Source organism: Nanorana parkeri, unplaced genomic scaffold (genome assembly GCF_000935625.1).
Source record: "Nanorana parkeri isolate BGI_ZX_2015 unplaced genomic scaffold, ASM93562v1 scaffold206, whole genome shotgun sequence".
NCBI classification, from domain to species: domain Eukaryota; kingdom Metazoa; phylum Chordata; class Amphibia; order Anura; family Dicroglossidae; genus Nanorana; species Nanorana parkeri.
In genome coordinates, this window is record NW_017306474.1 from 115,581 (window position 1) to 130,234 (window position 14,654).

Consider the following 14,654-nt stretch of genomic DNA (forward strand, 5'->3'; position numbering starts at 1 on the left):
GCTTGGATGGTCTGGTGAGTATACATTTTTTTTTTATTTTTAGAATGTACATAAACATGAGCAGTTAACCCTTGCAGTGCGGTGGTAGCCCCATTGCAAATGTTAATACTTTTTTTCCTGGAGTTCTTTAGCCCTTGCAGTGGGGCAACCAAGGTTTATTTGCTCATTTTGGTCTAGGGAGGAAAATAAAAAAGTTTTACTCACCTAATCCTCCCAGACGGCTTGCTCTTAGACCGGTCCTTCCAGCCTCGTTCCGCCTCTGCTGCACCGGTCTAAGGTCCATGAGTCATCATATTTTATACACAATGTATAGGATGTGAGGACGCAGAGGGGCATACCATCGATGCAGCAGAGGAAGAGACAGGCAGGAGGGAGCGATGTCACAGCTGGACGGCTTGGAGGATCGGGTGAGTATAACTTTGTTATTTTCCTTCCTAGACCAAAATGAGTACTTAACCCTTGCAGTGTGGGGTTAGCCCCAGTGCAAGGGTAATAACATTTTTGGAGTTCTTCATTAAGCCCTGTTACATTAAGCAGTATTACCAAACTCACCATTACAAGCACATGGCAATAATGTTACCATGATACACTAATGCATATATGCATCAGGATCCCGCTGCCTTATACTGTGCCACTATAAGTTTCAGTGAACATATGGAAACCTATCCTGAGAGAAACCTGGAGACTGCCATTGCTAATCTCATTATAAAAATGTTTGTTGTCTGACTGTAATGCTATATCTTTGACCTCAGAACTTTCTGAGCCACTGACCTGGAACAAGCATGCAAGAAATGACTGACTAAAGTTAGAACTCCTGATTTGTATGCTTGTACTAGGGCAGAAACTCAGAAAGAACTAAAGACATTAACGCAGTATGGCAATCAGGCAGCAAGCATTTTTTGAAGGAGAAGACAGCAATGCCAGTCTCCAGGTTTCTCTCAGGACATGTTTCCTTTGAAAGAACTATACCTAAATGCATGTGTGGTTGTGCAAATACTGGCTACAGACCATGAAGGGGTCATTTTGGTCCACCACCCCTTATGCCTCTCTGTGCCTTACAATGCTTCTTTTGAATGGTAGGAGGGTAAGGCCAAATAGCCAATGTCATCAAGTCTATATGTGCTTACTAAAGCACTCCGTATTTCTGTGACCCTGGTTACTTTAGGATAATTAAAGGTTACTGCAGGACTCTTAGTCTGCTGCAGTTAGTATGTACAGTAGTGTTGGTTTACTGCTGCTTTAGTACTCTTTAAGAAATGAAATATATATACTTTTTTTTTAGTTTGGATAGAGTAGCAAATGGTTAAACAGTTGTCACTGGAGCAGGTGTCCCCCATTGGATGATTTCCCCTCACCTCTTGTTCTGGTGAAAAATACAACATTTTGAATCACTTTCAGGGTTATTCACAAAAGGGTGAAGGGTTTGGAGAAGGCAGGAGAAGTGAACAATCTAGGACAACATAGCTGAACTGAAAAGTGAGCTGAATTGGAGAATTGTTCCAAATCAGCTATGTTGTCCTAGATTATCACTTCTCCTGCCTTCTCCAAACTCTTCACCCTTTTGTGAAGAACCCTGTTTGTCTCTTTGTCAATGATCATCAGGACAAAATAGATGGATAAATCCCTCAGTGGACCTATAGAGAGTAATACAAACTGAACTGAGGTTTTCACCCTTCCCCTCTCTATGCAAAAAAAACAAAAACTGTTTTGCCTGGAGATACACTTTAAAACAAGCTGATTCAATCCATGGGAACTTTTTTTGCATTTGGTTATTTTTAAGTATTGTACATATGGTAACTTGTGGTGAGACTGATGTTGTCTATGTACATAGGAAAGGAGATAATGCTATCAGAGGAAAATATTAAGTCGAAGCAGGTCCCTCGGTGCAGCCACATAACAGATCTAAATTGAATTACACTTTCTCACTGTATGCATAATTGTGTAACCTCATGTAGTGGAAGACTAAATACTTACCACTATAGACTAAGTGGTCTATTCACAAAGCTGCCGAGGGCAGCCGAGTGAATGACCGATCAGAAGTGAAGTGAGCCGAACACTGTTCGGCTATTCAAAATGAAAATAGTACTTGAGGTGTACAGAGCATAAACTGTTTTACATATGTCACCAGTGCCTAAGCTGTACCAAGATGTTAGCAAGGTAAACCGCATCCTGAAAGATGGAAACAGTGATGATGTGCAGCCGTTAGCTCAGTCATACACAGTCATTTATGTATTGTTCTGAAACTTGTCTCATTGTGTATTTATGGTTTTTTTTTATTTTGTTTTGTTTTTACTTTATGTATATACATGTTGCTGTAATTCAGAAAAAAAACAAAGCTTGCTATTATCCCCAAGGTTCTAGTACTTGTCTATTATTTAGCATAGGCTATGTGCCAATTTTAACACACATTGGGTCATGCATTCACTTAAAAGTAACCATGATTTTCCTCTTTCTACCGCATCTAATAGTACCTGTGTATAGAGGCTGTTTTATTGCTTCTTCTCTCATGTCACAGATTTCCAGCAGTCCCTAGATAGCAGTTGTGAAAATTCTGGAAATCTGACTTTTGCAGCTAAATTCAAGTCTTTCTGGATACATTGACATTAATGTCCTGATGGTCCATGAGGTCAATAAATAAATAAAAAAATAGTCCCAGTCAATGCGGAAGGGAGGGATAAAATAAACTAAAGTGAAAATTATGGTAAGTAAAGTGAATTTTCACACCAATTTTTCACATAACTTCACAGTTATGTGGAGATTGCTAGAGGGTTGAGAACATGCACTATGCACCAGTACTATTAGAAGAGATAGCAAGAGGAATTACGTGATTCACTTTACTAAAAGCCTGCCATAGACAAAATGGCACTTACCCTATTGTCCTTCCTCCTGTTAGAGGACTGTTTGTTCTTCCAAAAAACTAAGGCAAAAAAATGAAAGAACTGAACTGTTTGCTTCATACTTACACTGCGTCCTTTGAGTTACACTAACAAACTGTGCCATTGAACACCAGGTATTGCCAAATGGAAAATTGTGTTGTCTTGCTAGGAGCAAAGCAAGGTGACTCACATAATAAAATAAATATCAGTACTACCTAAACCATGTATACTCCCCATGTTTATTTTCATTGCTTTTTTTGTGAAATGTGACTAACAAGAATTAATTTTGTATTATATAACTCTGAAAAGTCTGAAAACTTTGTAATCTCTGTTGCATAATAAAGTACCAGTTAATCCGAGAAGGAAAAGTGAAGTGCAGTGACTCGATAGCAGGCAATCTGAATTCATCTTTTAATCATCTTATTTCAGTATTAAGAAATTTGATTGGCTGGTCTGGTTAAGCGTGCTTTGCACTTTGCAGAGCCTTATTGAAGAATCACACAATAGACAAATAGGCTCATTTACAAATGCATACAATGTGGTGCCTGCTGTGGGAATTTCTGTTTGTATTTCTGTAATGTACCTGCAAGTTTCAGATAGGGTGGCTGTGATACATTTTCTAATCTATTTTTCTAAAATATATTGTGTCACTGTAAAGCTGGGAATCCTCCAACATGTTGTCAGAAGTCAGATAACATATTGACGAATTATGTTTTACAGGACCATAAAACTTACCTAAATAAGTCTCTTGTGAGGAAACACTAAAAGCATGGCTATGAAATAGCAGGCACCCACTGTTTAATAGACCTTTCAGCTACCATGCATCCGAAGAACCCCAAATGCAGTATAGGTTAAACACATTAATAGAACAAAATACAGATTGCACTTTGTGGCTGTGAAATAATCAGCTTATCATAAGCCTGGGTATGAACTCTGCATCAAGCAACTCTCAATGGCCAGAGGTGGGACTGTGTGTAAGACCTAGGCTTGACAAAGGAGTAGTTCCTCCAAAATTGCCTAGTAACATCAACTTTCACCCTGTAACCTGGAAGAATCCATCTGTCTACAGGCGAGGAGAGAGGATGCTCCAGGATACCACTTTTTACTACCTTCTGGCAGTCACAGCTCTCCTGCCCTTATCATCTAGATAGGTGCTCAGATAGGCGGTTCCCTGCCTCCTCTTACGCACAGCCCCACTGCAGGCCATGGAGACTGGCTCAATACAGAATTTGTTTCCAGGCTTATCAAGATAATTTCTGTAAGTGCCATTTATTTTTTCTATTAAAGTTTTTACCCTATACTGCACTTAGGTTGTTGCGCTTTGTTCTTTACTATTGTTTTATTCAGACTCTGGATCTTTCCTATCCTGGGGCTGCAGAACCTTTGTATAAAATATTGACTGCATTTGTGAACAATCATTTACCAGCGCTTTACTGCGCTGTGGTGAACTGTGGTGTGACACACTGAGTAGCCTGTCTGCACATTTTCTCAGCATACTGCACCGCACATCGCATTTGCATTGAGGCATGAACAGGCAAAAAGAGGCCCGTTCAAACCAAAATCGGAAGGAAAACGCAAGTCAGTGGCGGGCATGTTGACTTGAAGTTTCAACCTCCGTTGACTTTTGTTTCATTGCTTTGTTTAGTTTTTTTTTTCTCTTTTTTTGCCAATCTTTATTTGAATTAACATGTCCTGAATGGACAAACATATATGTATTGTTTGTTGCGATTACATCCGTTTTTGTTCTGTTACGTTACATTGCGCTGAAAAAAGTAAAGCATTACATACTTTTTTTATCGCAATGGAATGGATCGCAGTGGTGTGAACTGGTCCCATTCACACCCATTAATTTGTCATTCCTCCTTGAAAAACCGGATTGCAACACAACAGATCCGGTGTAAATGGAGGCAGAAACAATTGTTTTTTATGTGCCCTAGCAGTGACTGTTGTTTTGTTGCAGAAAAACACCAGTCACACGCCCTAAAAGACGAGGGCATAAACTTGTCTACTTGTATATCCTGTATGTGTGTCTGTAGATACTCAGAGGGAGACATTTTCCAATTCTGTTGACCAGCAAAGTACTGCTAAGCAGGAGCAGTGACACAGATTGTGCGACAGATTTACTGCTAAGCTACAGCTTGAGTTATAAATTCCTCCTTCAAATGCTCCAAAGTAGCACTGTGACAGAATACAAGCTGACCCTGACCACTTCTTAATTATGTGTCTGTTTAGAGTGGAAATCTGTCTGCCCAGGAATACAGACACACAGGACTGCAATCCTGTCAAAGAGACGTGGCTGAAGGAGAGGCAGTCTGATTTGCTACTAATTGTGTTACTAATTTGTTTGGAAGTGTGGAAATGCACCAGCTGCTAGGGAGACAATAGACAAAAGTGCAAACCATAGGAATGGCAATTGTTGCTGAGTGTGGCAGAAATCACCCATATCAAATGATGGTTAGTTTAATGGGTACCTAGTTGGCTTTCTGTTGGAAAATCATGCCAAAGGGCCAGAAAGTCAAATCCAGCTCATCAAGTTTTCCCTGAGAACCATCAGTGGTAGGTGTCCTGTAGTATCTGATATAATCGTTTTTGCCCAGTCTGACAGAAATCAGCTAGACCAGGTGACTGTCATCTTACCTTTATGGGTACTTATGTGGATTCATGGTAGAACATCATGCCAAGAGCAGGGTTAAAACGTTTGGTGCTAAAAATGTGTTTTACCAAATGTCATTGCAACAACTGCTATTTTAATGGTCCTGATGGTAAATGACTAAACATAATATTAAATCAGTTAATATTGGCTTACTTCTGTTTAATTACCTTTATATTTTTCTCCCATCCCGTGTCACAGAGAAGGAAGCAATTTAACCCCAGCTCATCGATATCCTGACTTCAGATTTAAGACATATGCTCCATTAGCATTCCGGTACTTCAGAGAGCTTTTTGGCATCAAACCTGATGATTACTTGGTAAGGATCATATCTGAAGTTGTTAAAAAGGTCACTTCCCTAGAGTGATCTCTATAGTCATTCTGTGCCATAACAATAAAACTCTTCTTTGAGGAAAACTAAAAAAAAAAGTGTAAAGTGCCCCCCCAATTCAACAAAATCAATTTTGTAATCGACTTTTGCCGGTCCAAAAAATAGCGGCTGAACAGGGACTGCATCCATGCTAAAATCCTGGGTGAATACAAGGAGTTCTCTGATTGGACAAAGGGTGAAATCACAAGCTGCCCCTTTTACCATCAAGAGAACGCCTTGTTTTTATTGCAAAAAATATTGGGCATTCACTGAATGACTGTTTTCCCAATAGAGCAATCCCCTGTGTTTTCAGAGCAGATGGGAAACCTCTCAGCAGAGCACGATACAGGACCAGGAAGTTCTCTGTCAGCACTACTACACTGTTTTACAGGAACCCCCCGTGGGCCGACCAGGTGTATCCTATGCATATTTCATTAGGCCAAGCTGGATATAAGTATGGATAATATTTTATACCTGGAGTTCAGCTTTAAGTAAGGTACAAATTCTGCTCCCGGCCGCTGTAGCTTCAGAGTGGCCTGGAGGAGAGAGAGGGAGCGATAACGGGTGTAATCAGAGCCGCCTCAGAGAGCTAGCTCCGGCTCTGGATGGAACACTACCGCCACGGCAAGCATTCGCTTCTGTTCTCTCTTCTCCTTCTCGGGCTCGGCCGCTCTGTAGCTGCAGCAGGCGAGAAAGAGAAAACAGAAGCGAGTGAGCGATCGCCAAAGCGGTAGTGTCCCATCCCTAGTCCCGCCGGCGAGGCACCATTGCTGACATTCCACTCGCCAATTGCGAGGGGGGGAGGGGAAATTCCGAGGCCTGCTCTAAAGGGTTTAGCACAGGGGTAGCCAAACTCCGGCCCTCCAGCTGTGGTGGAACTACAAATCCCATCAGGCATTGCAAGATTCTGACAGACATGACTGCCGGAGAGAGATGCATCATGGGATTTGTAGTTTCACCACAGCTGGAGGGCCGGAGTTTGGCTACCCCTGGTTTAGCGGGATGCAAGCTGCATCAATGTACATTAAAACATACTGTAGCTACATTGAGACATCATACTACTGCAGTTCTTCTTAAACCAAATGGGTTAAAGGCTGCTGAAACATTTTACAATCTCTGGCCTTATTTTAATTGATATTTTTGTAACCATTGATTGTGGTAATTATTTCATGAAAACATATAATTAGACCTAAATACCCATAAGTATTTTTTCTCATTAAACTCTAATTGAGAGTTCTTGTGAGTTAATTGACACGTTTATGCCTTTCATTTCCAGAAATTTGTGTGTGCACCTTGTATCCTTGACCTGAAAACAGTTCACATACATAGATTCAGGGCTAATTCACATTTTTGATCCTCAACCACAGGAAACAGTGTGGGTTCTGCCTGAGTATTCTACATTGCGTGCTTATGCTCTACATATATTATGTTTAATTTGTTGCCAGCGGCAACCAGTTAGGTGCCAGTTGTCACATTTGTGATAACATTAAAGGCAACTTGTGAATGGTTGCTTGGGGCAATAGAGATGCTTTCCTTAGTTTGCAGTTTTTACATGAAAGGACCAGGCATCTTTAGTTTGTATATGCCTTGTCCATGCATTAACCGCTTCTCTGCTGTATTTATAGTCTCTTTCGGCAATATTTTTTATTGTTATTTTTTTTTTTAAGATACATTTAGTTGTTTACAAATATATACAATTTGATTGGCCCATGAGAACAATAAAGATATAAGCAATACACGTGGACAAGAGAAAATACATTCATTTGCATAAGATGAGGGTGGCAGAAGGGGTATCTGCACACTCAGACAGTGCAGTAATGCATGTTTCTGTACAATCATGTACTATTCAGATCTTCTGATCACTTTTCTCTTTCTGCTTTTAGGATTTGTTTACAGCAGTGTTCAAGCTAACTCAAGTATTAATGTCTCTTTTTTTTAGTATTCACTGTGCAGTCAGTCTTTGATTGAGCTGTCCAACCCAGGTGCAAGCGGCTCCATCTTCTATGTAACCAGGGATGATGAATTTATCATCAAAACTGTACAGCACAAGGAGGCAGAGTTTCTTCAGAAATTGCTTCCTGGATACTACATGGTGAGTTAACTCAAGAATATTGTGTTGAGTGAGTGTACAACAGAATGTAAAAAAAAAAAAAAATGATGGTGGAAGATTATAGGTTATATCAGGCTACATCATGTTACTTTTGCTTGTTGCTCACTATTTTTATGTAAAGTTCTTGGTACCTTCTGGTAGGTTTTATCAATTTATTTAGTGTTTCAAAATTGCAACATGGCTGCAAGGATGCTAATAATCATATCAGCAGAATTCAAGACAAGTTCACTGTTTAAAAGAGCATAATAGAGCTGAAATTATCCAAGCCATTGTATTACAGTTCTAATATTTGTTGGATATCTGTTTCAATCCACACTTTGACAGATGTCATGACTGTGCTTGAATTATTATTACCATGTGATTGCCAAGCATGGTATCTATGCATATTGCTACACATGACCTCTTCCCTGACCCATATTTAGTTTTGTGTTGCAGCTCCAACTTTAGACCTTATCTTCCTCCCCAGCACTTCTCTATTATTTTTAGTGTACTGATGAATCTTTATTTCTATCTTTTTCTTTGAGGGACACATGATTCAGAGACAATTGGGATATTCTGCAGCCTGCAGGAGTATTTGAAAGCTGGTAGAAACAGACCAGCTCGGAGTAACCCCTTCCACTACCAGCATGCTTCAGTTTTTTTGCTAGTGTCCTAGAAGGATGGATTATTTTTCCACCAAGAAAAGTTTTACTGTTTGTAGTATTTTTCTTTTTTTCATTCAAGAAGTGGAGTCTCATGCATGCACTCTCCATGGTCTGCTTCCCACCATTCAGCGTGGGGTAACATATTCCGCCACTACTCGCAAGTGACACAAGAATCTGCCTTGGTTGGTCTTCGCTGCCTACAGTGACCTGGTCAACTTTGGTCATCTAAATATCTCCTGCTATCAGCAGCTGGTTCATGAGTATTCAAGGCGTGACCTTGTATTTTGAGCTTTGTTGTCCCTGTGCCTGTTTTGAGGATCCCAACAATAAAAATTTAAAGATTCTTTCTAAAACATTGTTAGCTCTGGCTGGACCTGCATTGCAACCTACCTTGGCTGTAATGCTAGTCTGTCAGATGTTAGGGTAATGGACTGGGGCCACACAAAGAGATCCTGTTGCCCTCCGAATATATCCCCTGTTTGTGGAATGTTATGAACTCATGCCAGCAGCTCTAAGCTACTGCATGGACTGGTTGGTGGATATTCCCTGCCTTATATCCCATATGAGTCTCCTGTTAGTAAACATATAGAGAACTCTTTGGCTCAAATGTTGGGCTGTAGAGCAGGCATGCAAAAAAGCAGTTGCTGCACATATTAGTGAATACTAAACTTGCATATTCCCATTTCAAGGGACAATGTCTCTTTGGAGCTGCTTTGGGCACTATCATCAAGGATGTCATTGGGGTAAGAGTAGCCCTCTACTCCAGCAGAAGAAACTTAGACCCCAGGCTAGAAAAACTTACCACCCCTCTGAAGTGGGAGGAAGAGTTCCTTTCTTTACTCCTAGGCCTCAACCTCAAAAGCCAGACCCAAGCCAGGTCTTGAATTCTACAAGCTAGAATTCTGCTCCCTACCCACTCTGCGGTTCATGTCTTCCAACCCTTCCTGTGTCTCAACACAGATAAGCAAATCTCTTTACAGCCCTTTCAAGCCTTCTGGATCAAGGGGTTAACACACCACTTCTTATGGTAAAAGGTTTCAGTGGTTCTACTCCAACCTTTTCACATCCCCCAAACCAAAAGGGATTCTGCCCCATTTTGGATTTTAAGCCCCTAAATGTCTTCCTTTGGATAGCCTCCCTCTATCTGGTAGACATTTTGCCTATGTAGACATGAAGTACCTAAACTTGCGTATCCCCATTTGTCAAGCTCATCAGTGTTTCCTTCATTTTGCTGTGGGTCCCCACACTTGCAGCTTGTGGCCCTGCCATTTGGCCTGTCCTCTGCACCTCAAGAATTCACCAAGGTTCTGGTACCTGTACTAGCCTTGCTAAGCTCCCTGGGTATCCCCATTGTGAGATATATGGGCAACTTCCTGTTGTGGGAGCGGTCACCGCAGGTTTTGGTTGACAATGTGGCACAGGCAATCTGGACCTTGAAATGTTTCAATTGGATCCTGAACCTTCAAAAGCCTGCAATGGAGTTTACTCGCTTGGAGTATCTGGGTATTATCCCAAACACAGCTCAAGTCAGAGTTTTCTTCCACAAGATAAACTTCTAGCTATCAACTTCTGGACTTGGACTCTTAATTCCAGGAGCTGTCTCACATGCTTCTGCATGAGAACCCTGAGTTTGATGGTTGCCTCATCCGAGGCAGTCCCATTTGCACAGTTCCACAGGTAGGCGGACTTCCCTAGCCAGCAGTGCCTACACAAGGGGAAGTTGTTCCATCCGGGAGTGTTTCGGGAACTGGGTCACAGATAGGAGATGCTTGATGTGGACACTCTAGCAACCAGTTTAAATACCAAACTGAACAGGTTTGTCTCTAGATTCTGTGATAGTTCTGTGGGATCAGTACAGTCGTGTCTATACCTTTCCTCCTCTGAAATCCCTTCTTCGTCTGCTTCACAAGATCCGGAAAGAGGGAATTCTGGTGATCCTCATAGCTCTGACAAATCATCATCCAAACTTATGGTCTTAAGGGTCATTTTCCTGTCAAAGTGCAACTGACTAAGTCTATGAGTGGTTCTTGGGCTTTTTGACATCTAGCATCTATTTCCCAGATTTGCAAGGCTGCCACCTGGCCTTCTGTTCACACATTTTACCAGATGGATGCTCAGGCCTTATCTGATCCCAATTTCGTGCATAAGGTCCTTCAGGTGGCTCTTTGTGCTGCAGGCAGGCTCATGTCCTGTTGTTGCTGTTGTTGTTGTGTGGGCCTGTTAGTGTTTTCCGTTGCTGTTTAACCCAATTGTGCCTGAATCCTGCATCCCTCCAATGAACTACAAGAAATGGATTTTACAGTAAAAATCTAATTTTTAAAGGTGTTTGTAAGTTTCACTGTTTTTTTTTTTTGTGTGCATTTGAATTTAGAACTTGAATCAAAATCCCCGAACCTTGCTGCCCAAATTTTATGGACTATACTGTCTGCAGTCTGGAGGAATAAATATTCGACTTGTTGTAATGAACAATGTACTGCCACGGTCCCTGAAAATGCATTATACATATGACCTCAAAGGTTCCACATATAAGCGGAGAGCATCTCGAAAAGAACGGGAGAAATCTTCCCCCACATACAAAGACCTGGATTTTATGCAAGAAATGCCTGAAGGAATATATTTTGATCCTGAGACATACCTGGCATTGATGAAAACACTACAGAGAGACTGTCGTGTGAGTATAGTTCTGGCTTCCCTTTTTTACTTATGGCTGTTTTCTGTAGTCTAACACCGGAAACAATTTACAACACTATTTTAGTACCGTAATTCATAAAGTAATTACAGTTTTCAGATCCTGAGTAAAAACTGCAACACATCTTTATAATATGAAAAAGTGCTTAAAATACTTGGTTTGGTCAATGAACATCAATATCTCTTATCTGTGTGAAAGCTGAAATGTAAAAAAATGGGAAGTAGAAGAGACATACATATATTTTTCTGTAGCTTGGATGATAATTAACGTAGGTCCTTAACAAGTTTTGAGGACCGGCTCACCAGACACATCTATGTAATGGTGTCATTGTGTAGTGCATATAGCAGTATTACATCAACAAACTTGGTGGCACAAATCAAAATTGCATCAAGACACTCCAGCAAAGCTTTCTTGTTAGTTTTAGATAGAGCGGGGAAAGGTTAGAAGCTTTTTTGGGGTTTTAAATGCTACGTCTCTGTTGAGCTTTTTCTGTCAGGTTTGAAATACTGTCTGCGTGCCCATTGAGGAGGTTTCCGCCACTTCCTTTCAGGATATTAAAGAGATACTATCGCCTTGCCCATGCAGGGCAATGTGAAAGTGTCTCCCATACTTGTGCTTCCTTGCGTCTTCTTGCTCCTCCCCAGCTGGCTACACTTCCCAGGACTTTCAGGTAATAAAGAAAACCTTTGCCATTGCTAATTTCTATTTGAATGCTAGTCACATGACTTTCTTTGGCTTCAGAAAATGAGGATGATTTACTAAAAGAGTTGAGAATCATCGGTCAAAAAATTGTGTAAACATTCACTTGAGTTATCCAGTCATGTAAGAAGCAAATTCCTGTTCCCTTTGAACACCCAATTATGTGCAGATGCATTTCACATAATTGGATAATTACCGTAAGTGACACATAGTAACACTTTTTTTTAAAAGTGAAATGTTTCAACTACCTTAGAAAATTTTTCACATTGACTTAGAAAGCACTGCAAGAAAGTCAGGGTGAATTCAGAGCTCCTGCATACTTGCCCTGGGACAGTGACTCAGAAAGCACTGAAGCCACTGGAAAAACATGACAGCCAGCGAACTGTTTTTTTCAAAATAGGTTAGTAGATGTAGACCCCATACTTCCTTAGTACAGGTTTTCTTTAAATGGTAAGATATATGTGACTCTACTCAGTGCTAGCCAGGAATACTAAACTTTCTTTGGTAGATCCAAGGTTAATTTTTGCTCAGCCTGTTTTTCATAGCTGCTTTATAAAGAGAACCTTGTGTTCCAAGGACGGCGATGTTTACTGTTCTGTTTGTGTTAGAAAATGATGCCTGGTTTGTGAACATGGAAAGCTGCTTGTTCTTAAAGACCTACCAGACCTAAAATACTAATGACAAATACGGAACTGCAGCTACCGGTTATGGATATGTATGTATAAAATGTATCAAGAGTTAGACATATGTCACTGTTCTTTAGTGATTTTGCTGACTTGCAGATGGTATGCTTCATGCTGTACTTACAGTTTTGTTTAGAACAGCTTTTATAGAGGTAAAGTAATTTTAGAGCTAGGGATGCACGGATACAGGTAGATACCGGTACTCGTACTCGCCCAAATGCTCCCGATACTTATCCCAATACCGGAACTTCCAGTATCAGGAAGGCGAGTGGTGAGTGATTACACGCCGCCCGGCTTCCTGATTGGCCGTGAAGCCGGCTCCATGCTTCCTCATGATCAAGGAGCTGGCTCCCTGGCAAACCAGGAAGCCAGGGGGCGGTAATGACTCGCCTCCTGGCTTCCTGATTGGCCAGAAAGCCGGCTCCATGCTCCCTCGTCACCTGGTGACAGGAAGCCAGAAGGCGAGTCATTACACGCCACCCAGTTTCCTTAATGGGACTTCTAGTATTGGTATTCGGTATCGGCGAGTACCGAGAAAAGAATATTGGTACTCGTACTCAATACTGAAAAACAGGTATCGGTGCATCCCTAACCCAAACACACACATTAACCCTGATTTACTAGGGTTACTGAGTAGTGTTTGTGCATTTTTAAAGTGAATTAAAGACGCAATCATGTGCAAGGAAAATTTTGTAAAAAAATGAATTTTGTTCACATGTAATTTGATCATTTCACCTCATTTACTAAACTAAGTAAAAAGTCACTTGGCAAAGAAAAAGAAAAATAACAGCTTAGTGAATAAGGTTACAGTGTGCTGACTTATATCATCCAATCACTTGCCAGAAAAAAATCCTGTTTTTTTTCTGTTTCTTGTTTCCTGTTTTTTCATTTACTAGGATAAATAAAAACTCACTCTGCAAAGTACAAAATCACTTAAAACGTAAGCATACTCGACTTCTTACATAAAGTAACTCCACCAAGTGGGCTGGAAATGAAAGTCCAGTGAAACTCCCTGGGTTGCATTTAAATGCATTTACTGTTGCCACTTCCTGCAGTATATAGCCTGTCCAATGGCAGACAAGAAATGGTACATTTTGATATTGAATCAAAGAATATGTCTACAAATGCTGATCTAAATGTCACAGCAGTGCAAATAAAAATTGTTAATAGCATCTCACCCTGCTACTCACATGAACAGGGAACTGTAATGATCATTGTATGCATTTATTACATTGGCTAACATAAAGCAGTTATTCAAAGCAGATGTAGTCCTGGAGGGAAGTGTCTAATTCTAGCAAATCCCCAGTGTGCATGTCACTGCTCTACATCCTTCCAGCTATGTAAATAGTATATTAAAATTCTTTACAGAGGAAAACATGGAGAAAAGTTGCTTATTATCTACTATTAGGATCCATAATGGCTGATTTTTTTACAGGTGTATATGTATGTATTCCCTTATATTCTGTAAGCGTGCATGTGTCCTTTTTTATTGCCCCTGTTCTGTTCAAACCATTAAGGTATTCATAGTAATAGTAGAAATATACGTGAAAAATAGTGATGACGGGATAAGTTGTCCAAAGTATAGAAACTTGACAGATGGAAAAGCATCTAATGTGGGGCTACACGTGTCATGACCTTAAGTCAGCATATTAGATCACATGCTGGCTTCTGACGTCAGCAGATCCTTCGATTGCATTCACTGAAGACTCCATAAAGCGGCAATGCAATGGGACTGCTGCTGCTGCTACTGGGATAGTTTTTTTTGGACACTCCCTTCTTGCTTCCATGATGCTGCTTTTATTTTCTGAAGCAAAGTAAAGTCAACCTGTGAACTGATAATGCTATGACTGTTTAATGGCTGTTTCATTTAGCTTTTTCTGAGCTTAAAGCCCAACTCCACCTTTGACAAAGGAAAACCAAAATTCAGCTGGCT

General features: G+C 40.6%; 1 protein-coding gene across 1 annotated transcript in view; it reads left to right on the forward strand.

Moving 5' to 3' along the window:
• Nucleotides 1–14,654, forward strand: part of PIP5K1B (phosphatidylinositol-4-phosphate 5-kinase type 1 beta) — a 153,086-nt gene that overhangs the window by 81,639 nt on the left and 56,793 nt on the right. The window contains exons 5-7 of the mRNA XM_018555659.1: nucleotides 5,728–5,845; nucleotides 7,836–7,988; nucleotides 11,022–11,321. Of these exons, the coding sequence (XP_018411161.1) occupies nucleotides 5,728–5,845; nucleotides 7,836–7,988; nucleotides 11,022–11,321 (571 nt within the window). The remainder of the gene's footprint in view (nucleotides 1–5,727; nucleotides 5,846–7,835; nucleotides 7,989–11,021; nucleotides 11,322–14,654) is intronic.